The following is a 20,277-nucleotide window of genomic DNA, read 5'->3' as shown; positions in this document are numbered from 1 at the left end:
ATAGAAGGTCCCACAGTTGACAGTTCATGTCAGAGCACAAACCAAGCATGAAGTCAAAGGAATTGTCTGTAGACCTCCGAGACAGGATTGTCTCGAGGTACAAATCTGGGGAAGGTTACAGAAAAATTTCTGCTGCTTTGAAGGTCCCAATGAGCACAGTGGCCTCCATCATCTGTAAGTGGAAGAAGTTCGAAACCACCAGGACTCTTCCTAGAGCTGGCCGGCCATCTAAACTGAGCGATCGGGAAGAAGGACCTTAGTCAGGGAGGTGACCAAGAACCCGATGGTCACTCTGTCAGAGCTCCAGAGGTCCTCTGTGGAGAGAGGAGAACCTTCCAGAAGGACAACCATCTCAGCAGCAATCCACCAATCAGGCCTGTATGGTAGAGTGGCCAGACGGAAGCCACTTAGTAAAAGGCACATGGCAGCCCACCTGGAGTTTGCCAAAAGGCACCTGAAGGACTCTCAGACCATGAGAAAGAAAATTCTCTGACAAAGACAAAGATTGAACTCTTTGGTGTGAATGCCAGGCGTCACGTTTGGAGGAAACCAGGCACCGCTCATCACCAGGCCAATACCATCCCTACAGTGAAGCATTGTGGTGGCAGCATCATGCTGTGGGGACTGGGAGACTAGTCAGGATAAAGGAAAAGATGACTGCAGCAATGTACAGAGACATCCTGGATGAAAACCTGCTCCAGAGCACTCCTGACCTCAGACTGGGGCGACGGTTCATCTTTCAGCAGGACAACGACCCTAAGCACACAGCCAAGATATCAAAGGAGTGGCTTCAGGACAACTCTGTGAATGTCCTTGAGTGGCCCAGCCAGAGCCCAGACTTGAATCTGATTGAACATCTCTGGAGAGATCTTAAAATGGCTGTGCACCGACGCTTCCCATCCAACCTGATGGAGCTTGAGAGGTGCTGCAAAGAGGAATGGGCGAAACTGGCCAAGGATAGGTGTGCCAAGCTTGTGGCATCATATTCAAAAAAGACTTGAGGCTGTAATTGCTGCCAAAGGTGCATCAACAAAGTATTGAGCAAAGGCTGTGAATACTTATGGACATGGGATTTCTCAGTTTTTTTATTTTTAATAAATTTGCAATAATCTCAAGTAAACTTTTTTCACGTTGTCATTATGGGATGTTGTGTGCAAAATTCTGAGGAAAAAAATGAATTTAATCCATTTTGGAATAAGGCTGTAACATAACAAAAGGTGGAAAAAGTGATGTGCTGTGAATACTTTCTGGATGCACTGTATCCACGAGTATATATGGTATTTTTATTTATTTATTAACTAGGTGGCTTCGCCCCCTGCTTGCTTCGCTTGCCACCCGACCCCCCCCCCCCCCCCCCCCCCCCATCCCGCACTTTTCGTCTCTGCCACTTGCATATATGGATTTCACTTTCACCAAACAACAAATCTTTCAGTTCTTGCAGATAGGCCTCTTCATTGGGAAGAAACACTACTTTTAATAATAATAATAATTCTTTGCATTTATATAGTGCTTTTCTCACTACTCAAAGCGCTCAGCAATAGAAGGTTAAGGGCCTTGCTCAAGGGCCCAACAGAGCAGAGTCCCTATTGGCATTTACGGGATTCAAACCGGCAGCCTTCCGATTGCCAGTGCAGATCTCTAGCCCCAGAGCCACCACTCCACCTCCACTTTTCCCTACTGGCAATATGAATTAGAAGATATACAAATCTCTGACTTAAACTTTAAAGTCAAACAATATCTACATGCTTCTGTCATATCAAGTCCATATGTTCAATCTCTTTTCTCTGTTCCGTTATTTCACCGAGTAATCATTCCCGTGTGCTAGCGCTAATGCGATCTTTACTATCAGTTTTTTTGAGACTTTCGAATTTTAGTACTTTCATAATCTCTAACCTGCTCTGCATGTGTATTGCACAAACATTTTTGAACCTCTTTACAACGTTCTACTTTGTCTTCTACTCTTTTATTTCCGGCCATGCTTGGAGCCGAGAGCGCAAGAACTGTGTCTGACAATAGCATTCACATGAATAAGAAGTGATTGGACCGTGGGAATAGTTAGGATATAGCAGGTTGGATAATGGATCGATGGACTTTGTTTTTCTTTGAATGAACTTGTTTCAATTGAAAGTCAGATGTTTCTCATTACTTTTCAGTGCAAGATGACAGTTCTTCAGCAAACAGATTTTTTTTTTTTTTTTTCTAACGCTTCTTACTAATTTTTACAAGGGGTGTCAATAATAGTGGAGGGCACTGTATTTGTGCTTTACAACTGATGATCTGGCCAGCACAACACTGAGCTGAGTTAAACAGGTTTAAGAATGTTACGTGAAATCAGGAAAGCTCACCATTATCCAGTGGGTACTGAATATTACATATTACACACACACACAGGTGCTGGTCATAAAATTAGAATATCATGACAAAGTTGATTTATTTCAGTAATTCTATTCAAAAAGTGAAACTTGTATATTAGATTCATTCATTACACACAGACTGATGTATTTCAAATGTTTATTTCTTTTAATGTTGATGACTATAACTGACAACTAATGAAAGTCCCAAATTCAGTATCTCGGAAAATTAGAATATCAATTAAGACCAATGCAAAAAAAGGATTTTTAGAAATGTTGACCAACTGAAAGGTATGAACATGAAAAGTATGAGCATGTACAGCACTCAATATTTAGTTGGGGCTCATTTGGCCTGGATTACTGCAGCAATGCGGCGTGGCATGGAGTCGCTCAGTCTGTGGCACTGCTCAGGTGTTATGAGAGCCCATGTTGCTCTGATAGTGGCCTTCAGCTCTTCTGAATTGTTGGCTCTGGCGTATTGCATCTTCCTCTTCAAAATACCCCATAGATTTTCTATGGGGTTAAGGTCAGGCGAGTTTGCTGGCCAATCAAGAACAGGGATACCATGGTCCTTAAACCAGGTACTGGTAGCTTTGGCACTGTGTGCAGGTGCCAGGTCCTGTTGGAAAATGAAATCTGCATCTCCATAAAGTTCGTCAGCAGCAGGAAGCATGAAGTGCTCTAAAACTTCCTGGTAGACGGCTGTGTTGACCTTGGACCTCAGAAAACACAATGGACCAACACCAGCAGATGACATGTCACCCCAAACCATCTTTTGAGTTAATTAGCTGATTAGAGTGTGGCACCAGGTGTCTTCAATATTGAACCTTTTCACAATATTCGAATTTTCCCAGATACTGAATTTATATATATGTATCAGTTTTGTACTCAGCTGCAAACTGCAGCAAGGCCTAGTGGCTAAGGCACTTTTTGGCTTACACAGGGGAAAAATTCAAACACAGCAAAGGAAGCAAATCTGGGTGGAGTGTACAATGAACTAGTAAAAGTGCAAAGGCTGCCATCTAGGGGCACCTACATGGAAAATGCACATTTAAAGAAGAATGTACACACAAAGACAATGTTCTTTCAAGCCTCTCTTCACAGCAAATACATTTCAAGTATTTATTTTTTCTTTTATTTAGTGTTCTGTAATGTAGGGTCAAAGCACTGCCACATATTTTTGTTATGATTAAAACCAAAGAGTTGGATGCGGTTTTGTTACACGATGGTTAATGCTGCCACCTCCCAGATCCAACAACTGGGATTGACTCCTATGTCTGATCCAAGTGTGTGAAGCCAAAATGTTATCTTCTCCATGTGACTGTGGAATTTTCTCTGGTTATATATCAGACTTCCTCCCACACCTCAGACGTGGAGATTAGGTTGACTGGCAATTCTAAAATGGCTGTGTCGGTGTTAAGAGTATATATGCCCTGCATGGAGCTGGTGCCTTATCCATGGTTGGCTCTTATGTTGGACCCAGTGCTACCATAATAAGTTCTTGAACCTATTGACCATGAACTGGAATAAATGGGTTTGAAAAAATGATGCTATCCCCAAATATGCACAGTTTAGGTTAATTGACTAGTGGAAGCGAGTGTGGATGTGTGTATGAGTGGACCCCCACAATGAACTGGCACCCCATCTATGGATGATTCTTACCTGGGACACTGTGCTTCCAAGAAAGTTTGCAGCACCCTGCCACCCTGAACTGCTCTAAGCAGGTCTATGGCTATAATATTACAAAAACAGACTAAAATATTTGAAAGTCAAATGGACATTTTGTGTGTGAAATGCAATTATGTGAAGGCAATTTGGACCTGATACAATGACTAAAATTTGGCAGAAGGCACACAGTACCTGTCCCGTAGTCAATTCTTATAGAGTTTCCCACTGCCTCCTTCAGGTACACAGACACCTCAGGGATCGCTGCTTTGAGCTCATCTGGGATGATTGGACTCACAAGATTCTCAGCTTCCTAGGGGGAACAAGGGTGGAAAAAACATACGGAGCAAGGAGCAGAAAAATCTGTGAACCCTCGGGAAAATACAAGGTTTATCACGAAGTTCACTTTTAACATTAAAGTGCTTGGCAGAGGAGATGGAACTGTTCTGTCTCGGCACCCGAAGATATTTAAGTTAAGTAGCAAAGCACATTCAAGGCCAAGGTGGCGCAACTTTCAACTGCAGTCTTTAAAACGCAAGCCTCAGGTTTCACGCGGAAGGGAATATCCAAAAGACCTGCTTTACCTGTTAGACGGACTGACTAACCCTGTTGTTTGAAACTGAATCTCCGCAAACAGCTCTGCATGTGAATGCGAGAGTGCCAGTTCAAGCATGTGTATAGCTTGTGACTTAAAAGGCAACAAAAGGACTGTCCTGCCCCCCTGAAGTCTAGGTACTGTCTTTTAAGTAACTCTTGAGTGAGTCAGGCTCAAGTGCATTCTGAATGGAATGGAATTTCACATACAACTTGAAAGCGTTTAGGCTAAAGAGTTCAACTGTGAAGCACAAGGATCATGGGTTCAACTCCCATTGAAGAGTCACTTCACCCACTTGTGCTCAGATTATTCAAATAAATCAAGAGTCATACAGAATATGTAAAAGTCTTGGCACGGTGCTCACTGGGGAGAGGCATAATAGCAAGTAACCCTGTGCTTTTATTCTTGTTAAAAGTCTTACTTCACTATCGACTTTCCCTCTGAGCTACTCTTCTTTTTTTTTTTTTGTTCTTCATTTCGTCTTATACAATTTCTTGTATTAGGAATTTGTTAGTTTTCACATACCCCTTGGGGTCAGAGCGCAGGATCAGCCATTGTACAGCACCCCTGGAGCAGTTACAGGTTAAGGGTCTTGCTCAAGGACCCAGCACTGTAGGATCTCTTTTGGCAGTGATGGGGATTCGAACCGGTAACCTTCTGGATACCAGCACAGATCCTTAGTCTCAGAGCCACCACTCCGCCCTATATTCTTTATCCACACAAGTCATATTTCACCACTTTCTCTAAACCCAATATGATGCCTTGGTGCTTCATTTTCTGGTATGACTATACATGAACTTTATGAGACGATAACTAGTATTCCAAATATTTGGGTGTAATGACACTTACCGTACCACTAAACAAAAAAATACACAAAGGAAGGCTGATCATTAGGGTGCCCTAAGTAACAGTGTGTTTAACTGTCTCTAATGCTCACATTTACAAATTCTGCCACTCTCTTTGTATCAAAATCCAGACTAACATAATAAATATTATAACATAAATCTTCTGAACATGATTCATATTTGTTTTCTACTATTAATGTTGATTTTCTATTAGCAGTCAGAGAATGTAACAGCATACTTTTTTTTTTTGGTACATGTTGCCCTCTAGTGGACACAACATACAATGCTATTGAATTTTCTTTTAAGGGTTTGAGTTGGGTAGATCACAACACACAGGCATCCTGCAAAGTAGGCAGGTCACCATAGAGCAGGGGTCTCCAACTCCAGCCCTGGGGGGCCACAGTGGCTGCAGGTTTTCATTCTAACCCTTTTCTTAATCAGTGACCAGATTTGGCTGCTAATTAACTCTTTGCCTTAATTTTAATTGATGCACAACTTAAGACCCTGGCCCCTAAGTCACTTCTTTTTTAATTAATAAACAACCAAACAGTATTTTAAGACACAAAATAAACAACAACCTGCGTCCATTACACAAAAACTGAAAATAAAGAAAGGTGAAGGTTTCAGGATTGCTGATCTGCTCAAGCCCCCAGTGCTCTTAGAAAAGAGAAAATCAACAATTTCAGAAATGTCTGCTGTTGCACAACGAGAGCAGCACAAGACATGGAAGTAAAGAACGGGTTTAATTAACAAAAACGTGCGACATATTTAGCAACTGGTTGGAGTGAAACTTGTTGCCGTTTAAGGCCCTGACTTAGTTGGTCTTCTGTTGGCTCCCTCACTTCACATTTCATTTCTGCTTGGGTGCCATTTATGGAAAGAATTGAAGCCACTGAGAGGAAGAATGAAGAAATTCAGTGGAACAAATCTTAAAATTAAAGGAAAGGGAGTTAATTAGCAGCAAAATCAGGTCACCAATTAAGAAAAGGGTTGGAATGAAAACCTGCAGCCACTGTGACCCGCTAGGACTGGAGTTGGGGACCCCTGGTATACAGAGAGGGTTATTGGACCTTATGGTTTGGTTTTTGTCCTGTGTGGACCTTCTCTGCTCAGGTATACGTGGGTCTTTCTAAATGATGTCCAGTCCTTTCAGTTTGCCACAGGTGGACTCCATTCAAGTTCTAGAACAGGGGTCTCCAAGTCCAGTCCTGGAGAGCTCCTGTGGCTGCAGGTTTTCATTCTAACCCTTTTCTTAATTAGTGATCAGATTTTGCTGCTAATTAACTCTTTGCCTTAATTTTAATTGATGCACATCTAAAGACTCAGGCCCCTTAGTTATTTCTTTTTTCCTTAATTAGCAACCAAACAATATTTTAAGTCACAAAATGAACCAACACATAAACAACAACCTGCGTCCATCACACAATAACTGGAAATAAAGAAAGGTGAAGGCCTCAGTAATGATGATCTGCTCAGGTCCACAAAACATTTTGACGGCACTCTTAAAAAAGAAAATCAACAGTTTTGGAAACGTCTGCCATGGCAGGATGAGTGCCATGGAATTAAATAACGGGTTTAATTAGCAACGACAATTTACTTCAAATGAAGTGAAGTTGATTAGAGTTTAATGTCCCAGCTTAGTTGGTCATCTGTTGGCTCACTTCACATCAAATGTATGCTTAGGTGGAGTTTAAGGAAAAAATCAATTTAGTGGTCAGAGTCTCAAGAAAATTAAATAAAAATAAAGGGAAATAGGTAATTAACAGCAAAAACTGGTCACTAATTAAGAAACGAGTTAGAATGAAAACTTGCAGCCATAGTAGCTCTCCAGGACAGAGGTTGGGAATCACTGCCCTAGGGCAACCTGAACCCCATTCAAAAATTTCTCTTGCATATGTGTGCGAGAATTCAGGCATCTAAATACATTATATTTCCAAATAATGCAATGCACTAAATGAGTTATGATGAAATACTCTAATACATGCATTGCCATTAAACAAATGTAGGAGTCCAAGACACAAAGTTCCATCTATCTATCTAAAACAGGGGTGTCCGGCTCTGATCCTGGAGGGCCACGGTGGCTGCAGGTTTTGATCCTAACCATTTTCTTAATTAGTGACCAGTGTCTGCTGCTAATTAACGTCATTTAATTGATTTGCTATTCACATAAGAGGTGAGCTGCCTCGGTCCTGCAGGGCCACAGAAGCTGCAGGTTTTTGTTTCAAACACAACTGCTAATGAAGCACTTACTGCTCACGGGACATTTTTCTGCTTCATTTTAGTTGTCTTGCTTGTTAGGAGTTTGAACTCTTCATTGCTCATTTTAGTCTTGAACAGTTGCATTCACTGTGTTTAATGGCTCAAGATTAGTAATAACATGCAAATGATAAAGGAATCAGCAGTTCTCCGTCTAGCTTGTTTCCATTTACACCTGTGTGAATGCATCGTGCACTATCTGTTCTCGGTACTCAAATGTGCCATGGCCCACCTGCCAAGTTGTTTTGCCTGCCTAAGGTAAAGTCATCCTTGATGGAGAATCGCAGGAATCGTGGGGTAGAGGGGTGTTTTCATTGGATTGGCTGTTTCAGCTGTGGAATGGCTGGCAGATAGATAGATAGATAGATAGATAGATAGATAGATAGATAGATAGATAGATAGATAGATAGATAGATAGATAGATAGATAGATAGATAGATAGATAGATAGATAGATAGATAGATAGATAGAGTGAAAGGCACTATATAATAGATAGATAGATAGATAGATAGATAGATAGATAGATAGATAGATAGATAGATAGATAGATAGATAGATAGATAGATAGATAGATAGAGTGAAAGGCACTATATAATAGATAGATAGATAGATAGATAGATAGATAGAGTGAAAGGCACTATATCATAGATAGATAGATAGATAGATAGATAGATAGATAGATAGATAGATAGATAGATAGATAGATAGATAGATAGATAGATAGATCGATCTTTATTGTCAGGTCTCCAGGACTCTAAACAAATCCAAACCATATTATGTGATATCATCTATTCTGCTCTGTATTTGTAAAATATTTATTTTTATACTGTATTGATGATTTGTTCTGTTCTGTGTATTGTATTGTATTGTATTGACCCCCTTCTTTTTGACACCCACTGCACGCCCAACCTACCTGGAAAGGGGTCTCTCTTTTTGAACTGCCTTTCCTGAGGTTTCTTCCATTTGTTCCCTACAAGGTTTTTTTGGGAGTTTTTCCTTGTCTTCTTAGAGAGTCAAGGTTGGGGGGCTGTTAAAGGGCCTGTTAAAGCCCATTGCGGCATTTCTTGTGTGATTTTGGGCTATACAAAAATAAATTGTATTGTATTGTATTTGGTTTAATAAAGTATAGTGACGGGAAAATGATGCCTCATGAAGCTTTGAGGCTCTATTTGTGCTGAAAAAGATTCAAAGCTTTGAAGCCTCAGCCCCAGTATGAATGGCGACATCTGGTGGTTAACTGAGGTCAAGGCAAGCTGTAAAGAGTGCAAGTGAAGCAGCATGAGTGGTGTAGCTTGAGTTTGCACCGCTTTGGGCGGAGCTTCAATTTTCCGCCCTCCAACATATCTGAATATGTTAACCTATTTAAATAGAAAATGAAAATAACGTATTGAGAAAAAATAAGATGCATTTTATTGACGTAGAGAGAAAAACTAAGATACATTTTGCATAGATTTATTCATATATAGTGAAACAGCAATCATTTTTCACAATTAATTATTTATAAGCATCAACTAGACAAGAATATAGTATAGACGCACTGATAAGCCGTGTTCTAATTATTAGTTTAATATAATTACGCTGCGAAAATCTGAACCAGTGTGGTGTATAAGTGAAAGGTGGGGATGTTTCCTGTGCAGAGCAAGAACGCATTCGTATTGATAACGAAACAAAATTATAAATTGTAAATTAGTTGTTTATCTTCCAAGGTAGTATTATCGTTGTCATGTTTATGTTTATTTTTGTTATTGCCTCATAAATGATGCCATCACAGGACGACAGTCTGAAAATTATTTTTGAAATATTTGTGGATAAAAATCTGAGAATTTTACTTTTTTCATTCATGAATGATGTTTTTCCGAACCCTACTGCTTACACACGAATTGTACTGAGCCTTCTGGACAATAAAGCCACCCGGGGTGGACCACCCCTAGTTATGCCACTGAGCAGCACTCAACTGTTTCAGTTTCATGTCACCAGTCACCAGTAAAAGGTCAGAAAAGCCTGTGTTCACTTCATTCTGCTAAGGTCCTTGTCCATTTCTACTATTTAAACTTTTGAACGCCGTTTTCCGCTGTTAGTCGCCATCTGTCACCAAAGCTCTCCAAATCTCTCTATCCTCACAGCCCAACATTGTTGGATGAGAATGATGCCTTTTATATAGGCTACCTGTTAATTTAGCACCAAAGTTGTCAAAGCGACGAAATGCTGTCAAACCAATAAAGCACGCTGTGAAGCACTGATAACATTTAAAGTTTCAAATGTCACGGGCCACGTGACAGCAATATTTTGACACAGTGATTCAACTCGCTACACTTCAGATTGACTGAAACAAGCTTCAATGCTTTAGTTATCATTTCCCCATCTCTAATAAAGTATTCAAAGGGAAAGTGAAGAAGTGAAAATTACTTATCGGTTTGAGTCTTCAAATTATTTGGATGATATCGAAGATTTAAGAATAACCGGACATTGCAGAGGGCGGCACGGTGGCGCAGTGGGCAGCGCTGCTGCCTCGCAGTTGGGAGACCTGGGTTCGCTTCCCGGGTCATCCCTGCGTGGAGTTTGCATGTTCTCCCCGTGTCTGCGTGGGTTTCCTCCGGGCGCTCCGGTTTTCTCCCACAGTCCAAAGACATGCAGGTTAGGTGGATTGGTGATTCTAAATTGGCCCTAGTGTGTGCTTGGTGTGTGGGTGTGTTTGTGTGTGTCCTGCGGTGGGTTGACACCCTGCCCAGGATTGGTTCCTGCCTTGTGCCCTGTGTTGGCTGGGATTGGCTCCAGCAGACCCCCGTGACCCTGTGTTCTGATTCAGCGGGTTGGAAAACGGATGGATGGATGGATGGACGGACATTGCAGAGTTAAAACACTAAAAAGTCACGATATGAAATAACACCTGCTATTGGAAAAGGATTGTTTTCAAAATAAGCAACTGGGCTGGGACAAAAATGTGCAGACACTGCGGCCCACCAGGACTGACGTCAATCACCTTTGATCAAAAACCAGTCAATCCATTAAACTCACAGAAACAATTCAAATAAATTAGTCTTAAATACTACTTAAAAATCCACCTGAGCAAGATACACACATGCTAACAGCCAAAGGCCTGTTACACTAGATATAAATTGAAAAAATTATTTTGACTATTTCATGCGATTTCTTTTTTTTAAAAGATGAAAACAGTTTTCCTCCATCACATAACATCTTTTCACAAAACACATTTCTTGTTGTCAATTATAAAAGAAGGAGTACTTCCTCTTAGTGGTAATAAATAAGCATCAATACATGTTGCTCATTCTGTGTATTTGAAACAAACTTACAATTAACTACAATGAGCACCGCTGGTTCATATGTGGGGACCTAAAAGTTCTGTGTATCTTAACTGGGTCAGCAGTCCGGGATTTCAAAGCTCCCAGTGGGACAGCAAAGTCAAGAATTGACATTGGGTTCAAAAAGAATGGCCTGCCGGGAAAAAAAAAAATACAGCTTGGTGCCAAAAACATCACCAGACCGGGCCTGGTGGATCCAAATCAAGTGTTTCCTCAATCACCGCTTCATATTAAACTTGATTTAATGAAGCAGTTTGTCAAAGCCTCATCATAAAGATGGCGCCTGTTCAGTAGATTTGTGCTGAATGTGTCCGGGTTTGTCTGAGGCGGAACTGAAAAAACCTTTAAGTATTTTGACACTCTCAATATCCTTCTGCTGTGAAACATTCTGACCTGTCATTGTTTACACAAGTCTTAAACAACTATTATCATACACTGATAATTTCTGTATTATCTATATCTATTATTTATTATATTACATACCTATTGACTATATTTATCTATCTAGATTGCAAATATCGTACATTGTATTAATGTTCATATTGCTTGCTACGTTAATACTGCTGCTACTTCTTTGTCTCGTCTTTGCACAAAATCTTGTTTGTGTTTTGATTTTAAATTTAAATCTTAATTTTAACTCTATTTTTAATTTATTATTTGCACGTCATGTTGTTACACTGTGGACCCTGAGCTTCACAATTTCGTCTATCTGTATACTTGTATATGGTTGAGATGACAATAAAGTTCACTTTGACTTTGAAAAGAGGGCATTTTTGACAAACCTGATATCAGAAAACTGACGTCTGATGCAGAACTTGGATGAATGGCCTGGGACAAGAGGCTTGGGTATCATTCAAAGAAGACATTTGTAAGTTTTAAAGAAACAAAGATCTTAATTATAAAGAAATTGTGATTATTAGTTAACCTTAAGGAATGAGGTTGCAACATGAGTCTCAAAGTTAATATTTTGAAACTGGATTTGGAATTTTACCAAGAAAACCTTGGAGTGGTGAGTGAAGAGGACATGAATATAAGGTACCAGGGATATCGGGATGTCAGTATGATGGCAGATGGACTTCTGCTGGATGATTTACAGGGGCGCCCCAGAAAAAGAGTCCAAACAAAAAACTTACAAGTGACAAACACTTGAGAAGAAATGATCTACACTATATGGACAAAAGTATTGGGACGCCTGACCATTACACCAACAGGGATTTTAATGACATTCCATTCAAATACATAGACTTTAATAGGGAGTTGGTCACCCCTTTGCAGCTCTAACAGCTTCCACTCTTCTTGGAAGGCCTTCCACAAGATTAAGGAATATTTCTGTGGGAATTTGTGCCCATTCATTCTGTAGAGGTCAGGCACTGATGTTGGATGAGAAGGCCTGGCTCGTCATCTCCGTTCCAGTTCATCCCAAAGGTGTTTGATGGGGTTGAGGTCAGGGGCTCTATGCAGGCCAGTCCAATTCTTCCCCACCAACCTAAACCTTGACTCCAACCTTGTTTTGAGCAGTGGGGCACAGTCCAGTCATGCTAGAATAGAAAAGGGCCTTCTTCAAACTGTTTCCACAAAGTTGGAAGCAAAGTGTTGTCCAAAATGTCTTGTTCTGCTGAAGCATTAAGATTGCCCTTTACTAAAAGTAAGGGGCCGAGCCTAAACCAGCCCCACACCATTATCCCTTCTCCACCAAACTTCACAGTTGGCACAATGCAGTTAGCCAGGTAACGTTCTCCCGGCATTCGGCAAACCCAGACTCGCCCATCTGACTGCCAAACAGAGAAGCGTGGCTCATTACTCCATAGAACATGCTCCCACAGCTCCACAGTCCAGTGTTCATTACTCCACTCCATCTGACGCTTGCCGTTGGATTTGGTGATGTGAGGACTGCATGCAGCTGCTTGGCTATGGAAATCCATTCCATGAAGCTCCTATCACACAGTTAATGCCATTGGAAGTGTGAAACTCTTTCAGCTATGGAATCCACAGAGTGTTGGTGACTTGTATACACCATGCATCTTAGGGCTCTTGTTCAGAAAGCGGACGCCACTTGGTTGTTTCACAATAATTTAGATTAGGTATATAAGTAGGTTTAATATTTCTATTATCATTTTAGCCCTAAAATAGTGACTTAACATCAGGGACCTATTTTATTGACCTTAAGTTTAGTGTTTGGGCGAGGGGAAGGCCATCTCAAGTGGTGTCCGCTTTCTGAAGAAGACCACACCTTAGCAGTCGTTAATCTCATTTTGTGACTTTATGTGGTCTTACACCTCAAGGCTGAGTTGCTGTTTTTCCTAAACGATTGAACTTACCAGTAACACCACTTACAGTTGACCGTGGAATATCCAGCAGGGATGAAAGTTCACAAACTGTCTTATTGCAAAGGTGGCATCCTATCACAGTACCACCCTTGAAGTCACTGAGCTCTCCAGAACGACCCATTCGGTTTCACAAAGGTTTGTAACTGGAGACTGCATGGCCAGGTGTCTGACTTTATACACATGTGGCAATGGGGCTGACTGAAACAGCGGAATTCAATCATTAAGAGGTGGGGCCCAATACTTTTGTCCATATAGTGCATGTATTGTGGTTTACTTTACATCAAGGGTTCCAAAACTCGGTCCTGGGGACCCCCTGTGGCTGCAGGTTTTTGTTCCAACCAGCTTCTGTTTTTAATTGGAATCTTAGGCTAATTAAGTGAACCCGTTATTGCCCAGATTCCGTGTTTTGGGAGCAATATAGAAATTAGAAAACTAGGTTTGGGAAAAAAATATACTGTATATATTAAAATGCAGTTATATGGGGGAAATGTTTTGTTTTCTTTTTAACAATAATTTCATCTTGATGTTCATTCTATTTTTCCGGGTGTTCTAATTGTTTAATTAACACATTGTTTTCTAATTAGTGGGTCTGACGCTAAAGTAGTTGTAGCCTTTCATGATTCAGTGTCATTTGCCTGGGCATCTGCTCTGCTCGTTTTTAATTGTCTTTAATAAGATAAAATGAAGGGAGCGAACTGCACAGAGAAAGGGCAAAATAGAATGAAATCAACAAAAGAGAGTTAAGCATTTCAATCTATAGCAAAAGAAACATAATATAGAAACAGAAATATTTCTAAATGTCTTATAAATGTAAAAATCACACTGCTGTGCTTTCTTAATGTAGAATAAGAGAAGAGAAAAAAAAACACCAGCTAATTAAGTGAGATCAGTGTTATCAGTTGTCACTCATTATGATGAATCAAAAACCTGAAGCCACAGTGGGACCCCAGAGCCGACTTTGAGAACCCCAGCGCTACATGTACATTTAAAAAGATTAGGTTGACTAAATATTTTCATGTTCAATTGATTTAGCACAAAATTGCATACATGAGCTTCCCTCGCAGCCTTAGAGATATACGGTGAGGACAGCCACAGATAATCGGGAGGAACTTAAAAAGTAGACCCATTGCTATTCTGCATTCAAATGAGGAGGAGGAGGATCAGCCATCTGATTAGCAGCCCCCCTGGCCAGGGTGTTTCAGGCATGTTTAACTGGGAGGAGACCTCAAGGCAGACCCAGGACATGCTGTAGAGATCATATCTCGACCTGCTCTGCAAACGACTTGGTATCCCCCCGAGGTGACAGGGAAAAAGAGAAATCTGACCATCTTTGCTTAGGCGGCTGCCTCTGCGTCCCAGACTCAAATAATCAACAGAAAATGGATGCATAGATGTGTACATGAATAAATTGTGTAATTTGGTAAACTTTAATTAAATTTTGTACTTAAATGTGACTTGAAGGAAACATTCTAATTACTTTTTATTGTGCTCATGTAATTGCAACAATTTACAAGTTTAATTTTGCAATCTGGCGTTGTTATACATCCTCACATTGGATAAACCAACAGAATTTAAATAGAAACACTGGCAGAGGCCCAGTAGAATTATTTAAGATTAAAACTCTTAAGACACTTTTCAGTGACTTTTAATTCCTCTTCTTCATCTACTGCTCCTCTTAAATGTGGTGTTCCTCAGGGATCCATTTTGGGTCCTATTTTATTCTCCATATACCTTCACCCTATTGGAGCTATTTTTAGGAAATTTAACATTTCTTTTCACTGCTAAGCTGATGATACTCAGGTTTATATTCCTGTCTGCAACTCTACAACAAATCAACTCCACAACTGTCTGTCTGAACTAAGATCCTGGGTGGCTAATAATTTTCTTGATCTAAATCAAAATAAAACGGAGGTGCTTATAGTGGGGTCCATCATCATGGGGTTTGATATACGAGTGCTTTGGACTGCGAGAACGTTTCCGGAACGAATTATGCTCGCAAACCGAGGTTCCACTGTAATCTATCTATCTATCTATCTATTATCTATATATATATATATATATATATATATATATATATATATACACACACACACACACAGTTAGGTCCATAAATATTTGGACAGAGACAACTTGTTTCTAATTTTGGTTCTGTACATTACCACAATGAATTTTAAATGAAACAACTCTGCTGCAGTTGAAGTGCAGACTTTCAGCTTTAATTCAGTGCTGTGAACAAAACGATTGCATAAAAATGTGAATCAACTAAAGCATTTTTTTTAACACAATCCCTTCATTTCAGGGGCTCAAAAGTAATTGGACAATTGACTCAAAGGCTATTTGATGGGCAGGTGTTGTCAAGTCCGTCGTTATGTCATTATCAATTAAGCAGATAAAAGGCCTGGAGTTGATTTGAGGTGTGGTGCTTGCATGTGGAAGATTTTGCTGTGAACAGACAACATGCGGTCAAAGGAGCTCTCCATGCAGGTGAAAGAAGCCATCCTTAAGCTGCGAGAACAGAAAAAACCCATCTGAGAAATTGCTCCAATATTACGAGTGGCAAAATCGACAGTTTGGTACATCCTGAGAAAGAAAGCAAGTACTGGTGAACTCAGCAACGCAAAAAGACCTGGACATCCACGGAAGACAACAGTGGTGGATGATCACAGAATCATTTCCATGGTGAAAAGAAACCCCTTCACAACAGCCCACCAAGTGAACAACACTCTCCAGGGGGTAGGCGTATCGATATCCAAGTCTACCACAAAGAGAAGACTGCATGAAAGTAAATACAGAGGGTGCACTGCAAGGTGCAAGCCACTCATAAGCCTCAAGAATAGAAAGGCTAGATTGGACTTTGCTAAAGAACATCTAATAAAGCCAGCACAGTTCTGGTAAAACATTCTTTGGACAGATGAAACCAAGATCAACCTCTACCAGAATGATGGCAAGAACAAAGTATGGAGAAGGCGTGGAACAGCTCATTATCCAAAGTATAGCACATCATCTGTAAAACACGGTGGAGGGAGGCAGTGTGATGGCTTGGGCGTGCATGGCTGCCAGTGGCACTGGGACACTAGTGTTTATTGATGATGTGACACAGGACAGAAGCAGCCGAATGAATTCTGGGGTGTTCATTGACATACTGTCTGCTCAAATCCAGCTAAATGATGTTAAATTGATTGGGCGGCGTTTCATGATACAGATGGACAATGACCCAAAACATACAGCCAAAGCAACCCAGGAGTTTATTAAAGCAAAGAAGTGGAAAATTCTTGAATGGCCAAGTCAGTCACTTGATCTTAACCCAATTGAGCAGGCATTTCACTTGTTGAAGACTAAACTTCAGACAGAAAGGCCCACAAACAAACAGCAATTGAAAGCCGCTGCAGTAAAGGCCTGGCAGAGCATTAAAAAGGAGGAAACCCAACATCTGGTGATGTCCAGGAGTTCAAGACTTCAGGCTGTCATTGCCAGCAAAGGGTTTTCAACCAAGTATTAGAAATGAACATATTATTTCCAGTTATTTAATTTGTCCAATTACTTTTGAGCCCCTGAAATGAAGGGATTGTGTTCAAAAAATGCTTTAGTTGCCTCACATTTTTATGCAATCGTTTTGTTCACCCCACTGAATTAAAGCTGAAAGTCTGCACTTCAACTGCATCGGAGTTGTTTCATTTAAAATTCATTGTGGTAATGTACGGAACCAAAATGAGAAAAAAGTTGTCTCTGTCCAAATATTTATGGACCTAACTGTGTGTGTGTGTGTATATATATATATATATATATATATATATATATATATATATATATATATATATATATAAAAACACACACATACACAGTAGAGTCTCGCTTATCCGACATTCCGTATTATCCGACGTCCCACTGCAAAAAAAAAAAAAAAAAAAAACCAAAAAAAAACGCGTCAATCGGCAAAAAGAACTGCAAGTTGCGAGGGTGGGTATAGTCTATTTTTTGTTGCTAAGTTCATTTTTTCGGTTAATTTTTTCTGTTGTTTTGTTGTAAAATATGATTATTAGGTTCGTAATGTATAAAATTATAACATACTTTGACGTTTAATAGGCTTTTCCTTAACACCTCCCATTATTCGACACTTTCGCTTATCCAACGTTCTGCTGGCCCGTTTATGTCAGATAAGCGAGACTCTACTGTATATATAAAAAAGTCAATATATATAAAAAAGTCAATGTGTGTGTATGTACGTACGTTACAGCATCACTTCAGAGCGGCTGGAGAGATTTTCATGAAACTTGGTACACGTTTCTCATCGGTCGACAAAAAATACTGTAGGGTGAAATCAGCCCTAACCCACCCCCGTCTGGGTGTTTTGATCGTGTTGTCTTGTATGCATGTTATCATCCAGTTGACACTCAGAATGACCACCAGAGGGCGAACTGGAGGTGACCGCCAGCATTCTTTATGTTTGAGCACCATGCACTCTCCTGTTACTTTTGAAATTAAATAGAGTTGGCCGGTTCAGAGCATCAACTGGATGATAGCATACATGCAAGACCGCAAGACAAGCACATTGGTGAGTCTTAATTGTTTGTTAATTTATTTATAACGGGACCAAAACATCCTCCGAGAGCAGCTTCTCCTAACCATCCCAGAACAGTTTGGTGACCAACATGATGGAGCAGCGGGCCATAAGGCAAAAGTAAAAACTAAACAATGTGGTTTGGGGAACAAAACATAAAAATTTGGGGTCCATGGCCAGGAAACTCTCCAGACCTTAATCCCATTGAGAACTTGTAGTCAAGAGGCAGGTGGACAAACAAAAACCCACAAATTCTGATTATGCAAGAATGGGCTGCCATCAGTCAGGATTGGGCCCAGAAGTTTATGGACAGCCTGCTAAGGGCAAATTGCAGATGTCTTGAAAAAGAAAGAAGGGCCAACACTGCAAATATGGACTCTCTGCATAAACTTCATGTCATTGTCAGTAAAAAAACCTTTGAAACTTCTGAAATGCTTGTAATTCTACTTCAGTCTACCATAGAAACATCTGACAAAAAGAGCTAAAAACACTGAAGCAGCCGACTTTGTGAAAACCAACACTTTGGTCATTCTCAACACTTTTGGCCACGACTATATGCCCAAAATGACAATAAAACTTTTTCAATGGATATGCACTGATATGCAAATACTGGGTCATTGCCAGTACTCTTTCTTTTCGGCATCATATGTACTGATTCAAATACCAATATTAATGTTTACTACTTTCTTTAATTTTTTCTCCATTTTATTTATATGTCAACTGGCACAAAACTCCTGTGTGCAATAATCACCTAAGAGAGCACTCAACAGATTAATGAAAGAAACATTTTTCCTAAAACTATTTTTGACTTTAATTATCTTAATTTCAAAAATAAACCAACATTTACTCCAACATATGCTATTTGCTAGTTGTTTTAAAATACAATATGGCGTACTGCGGACATGAATACATTACATGGTGTCAAAACATCAATGAGACAATCACAAAGTCAATAATATAAAAAACTAGGGGGCTCTGCCCCCTGCTCGCTTCGCTTGGAGTTTGGTTAACCAGATAAACAATTTAAAGAGATTGTTATTTTCATGGGTATTGTTACATATGCATTATTTTCACTTTTACTTTAAATCTTTAGTAAAAACAATATTTGGAATTAACTTTTCTTCAAGATCGCATTGAATTTTGATTCCGTGTTTGGACTTACATCATGACAACGCAACGTATAACTGCCTGTGAGTGAATATTGTTTCTTTCTCTCTAGTAAATAAAACGACTTTTTCGAATGATTGTCCATGCTCTTTCTACTTTGCTTAGTCGTTGACGTGTCATGTAGAATGTATAAAATTATTGTCCTGATAAAATTCATAAGCACTGAGAGCGTAGGAAGTGTGTCTGTCAACAGCATTCACACGACTGAGATTAGATGACCAGGGTCTTGTTTGAAAATATTTGTACGTATGGCGTGACTTGAACGAATCTCATGTTAAAAGCCTCCATCTCACCCCAACGTTTTTGGAATCTTTTAATTTTCGCTGGCAATACGAATTAGACGATCTACTCATCTCCGACTTAAAAGTTTAAATCCAAACAATATATTCAATCTGTTTTCACTCTTCCGTTATTTCACCGAGTAATAATTTCCATTTGTTTGCACTAATGCGATCTTTCCTATCCTTTTTTTTAGACTTTCGAACTTTCGTACTTCCATTATCTTTAACCTGCTCTGCATGTGTATCGCGCCAACATTTTTTAATTCTTTATGACGTTCTACTTCGTCATCTACTCTTTGTCCTTTATTTCCAGCCCTGGGCATGGACTCGTCTCAAGGGACATATAAGAGTGTCTCCGAGAAAATCACGTCTCATCACCAACCAAGATTTTTTTTTTATAATAGAGAGATAAATGTCAAAGAACATCATTTATCCAAACTCTGCCAGCAGTGTTAACCAGCTTCTGCCAACTAATCCTTAAATCGCGTTTACAGTTGTTGCGATGTAAGATTTTGCATATAACTTGATAAATATTTTGTATGTCTTTATTTGTAATTTAGGCAAAGCAATGTAATTTAGTGTTACTTTGGTGAAAGGCATTCGTGTTTGCCCACCCATTATGACTGAGTCTCTTCGAAATTTACGACAGAGTTGGGGGAAGGGGGTGCTTGACACAGGTGTTTCTCTGCTAGAGTCTTTGAACCCCCTGCAAGGAAGCCAGGTTGCCTAACTGGCAGACTTTAGCTCAACAAATGGTTTTGGGGGATGGCAGATATTAAGATGTTCTATTTCCCCATTGGTCTGAGTTATGCTTGTTTGGAATTGACTTGTCTTAGAGGCCTTTAAGTACTATGATGCCCTATTGGCTCTAGGGGTTGGACAGAACATCTATAAATTTACTTGCTTAACCTC

At 39.9% G+C, this 20,277-nt stretch overlaps 2 protein-coding genes across 3 annotated transcripts in view; both read right to left on the bottom strand.

Moving 5' to 3' along the window:
* adamts13 (ADAM metallopeptidase with thrombospondin type 1 motif, 13) overlaps positions 1-20,277 on the bottom strand; it is a 570,965-nt gene that overhangs the window by 368,475 nt on the left and 182,213 nt on the right. The window lies entirely within an intron of this gene.
* The window catches only part of ptpa (protein phosphatase 2 phosphatase activator), a 257,007-nt gene that overhangs the window by 206,889 nt on the left and 29,841 nt on the right, over positions 1-20,277 (bottom strand). For both annotated transcript variants that reach the window (XM_051932320.1, XM_028808651.2), the window contains exon 5: positions 4,212-4,329. In XM_051932320.1, the coding sequence (XP_051788280.1) occupies positions 4,212-4,329 (118 nt within the window). The remainder of the gene's footprint in view (positions 1-4,211; positions 4,330-20,277) is intronic.

This window comes from Erpetoichthys calabaricus, chromosome 9, assembly GCF_900747795.2.
Source record: "Erpetoichthys calabaricus chromosome 9, fErpCal1.3, whole genome shotgun sequence".
In the NCBI taxonomy this organism is placed as follows: Eukaryota; Metazoa; Chordata; class Cladistia; order Polypteriformes; family Polypteridae; genus Erpetoichthys; species Erpetoichthys calabaricus.
Note: the sequence above shows the minus strand (reverse complement) of the source record. Positions and strands in the feature narration are given on the sequence as shown.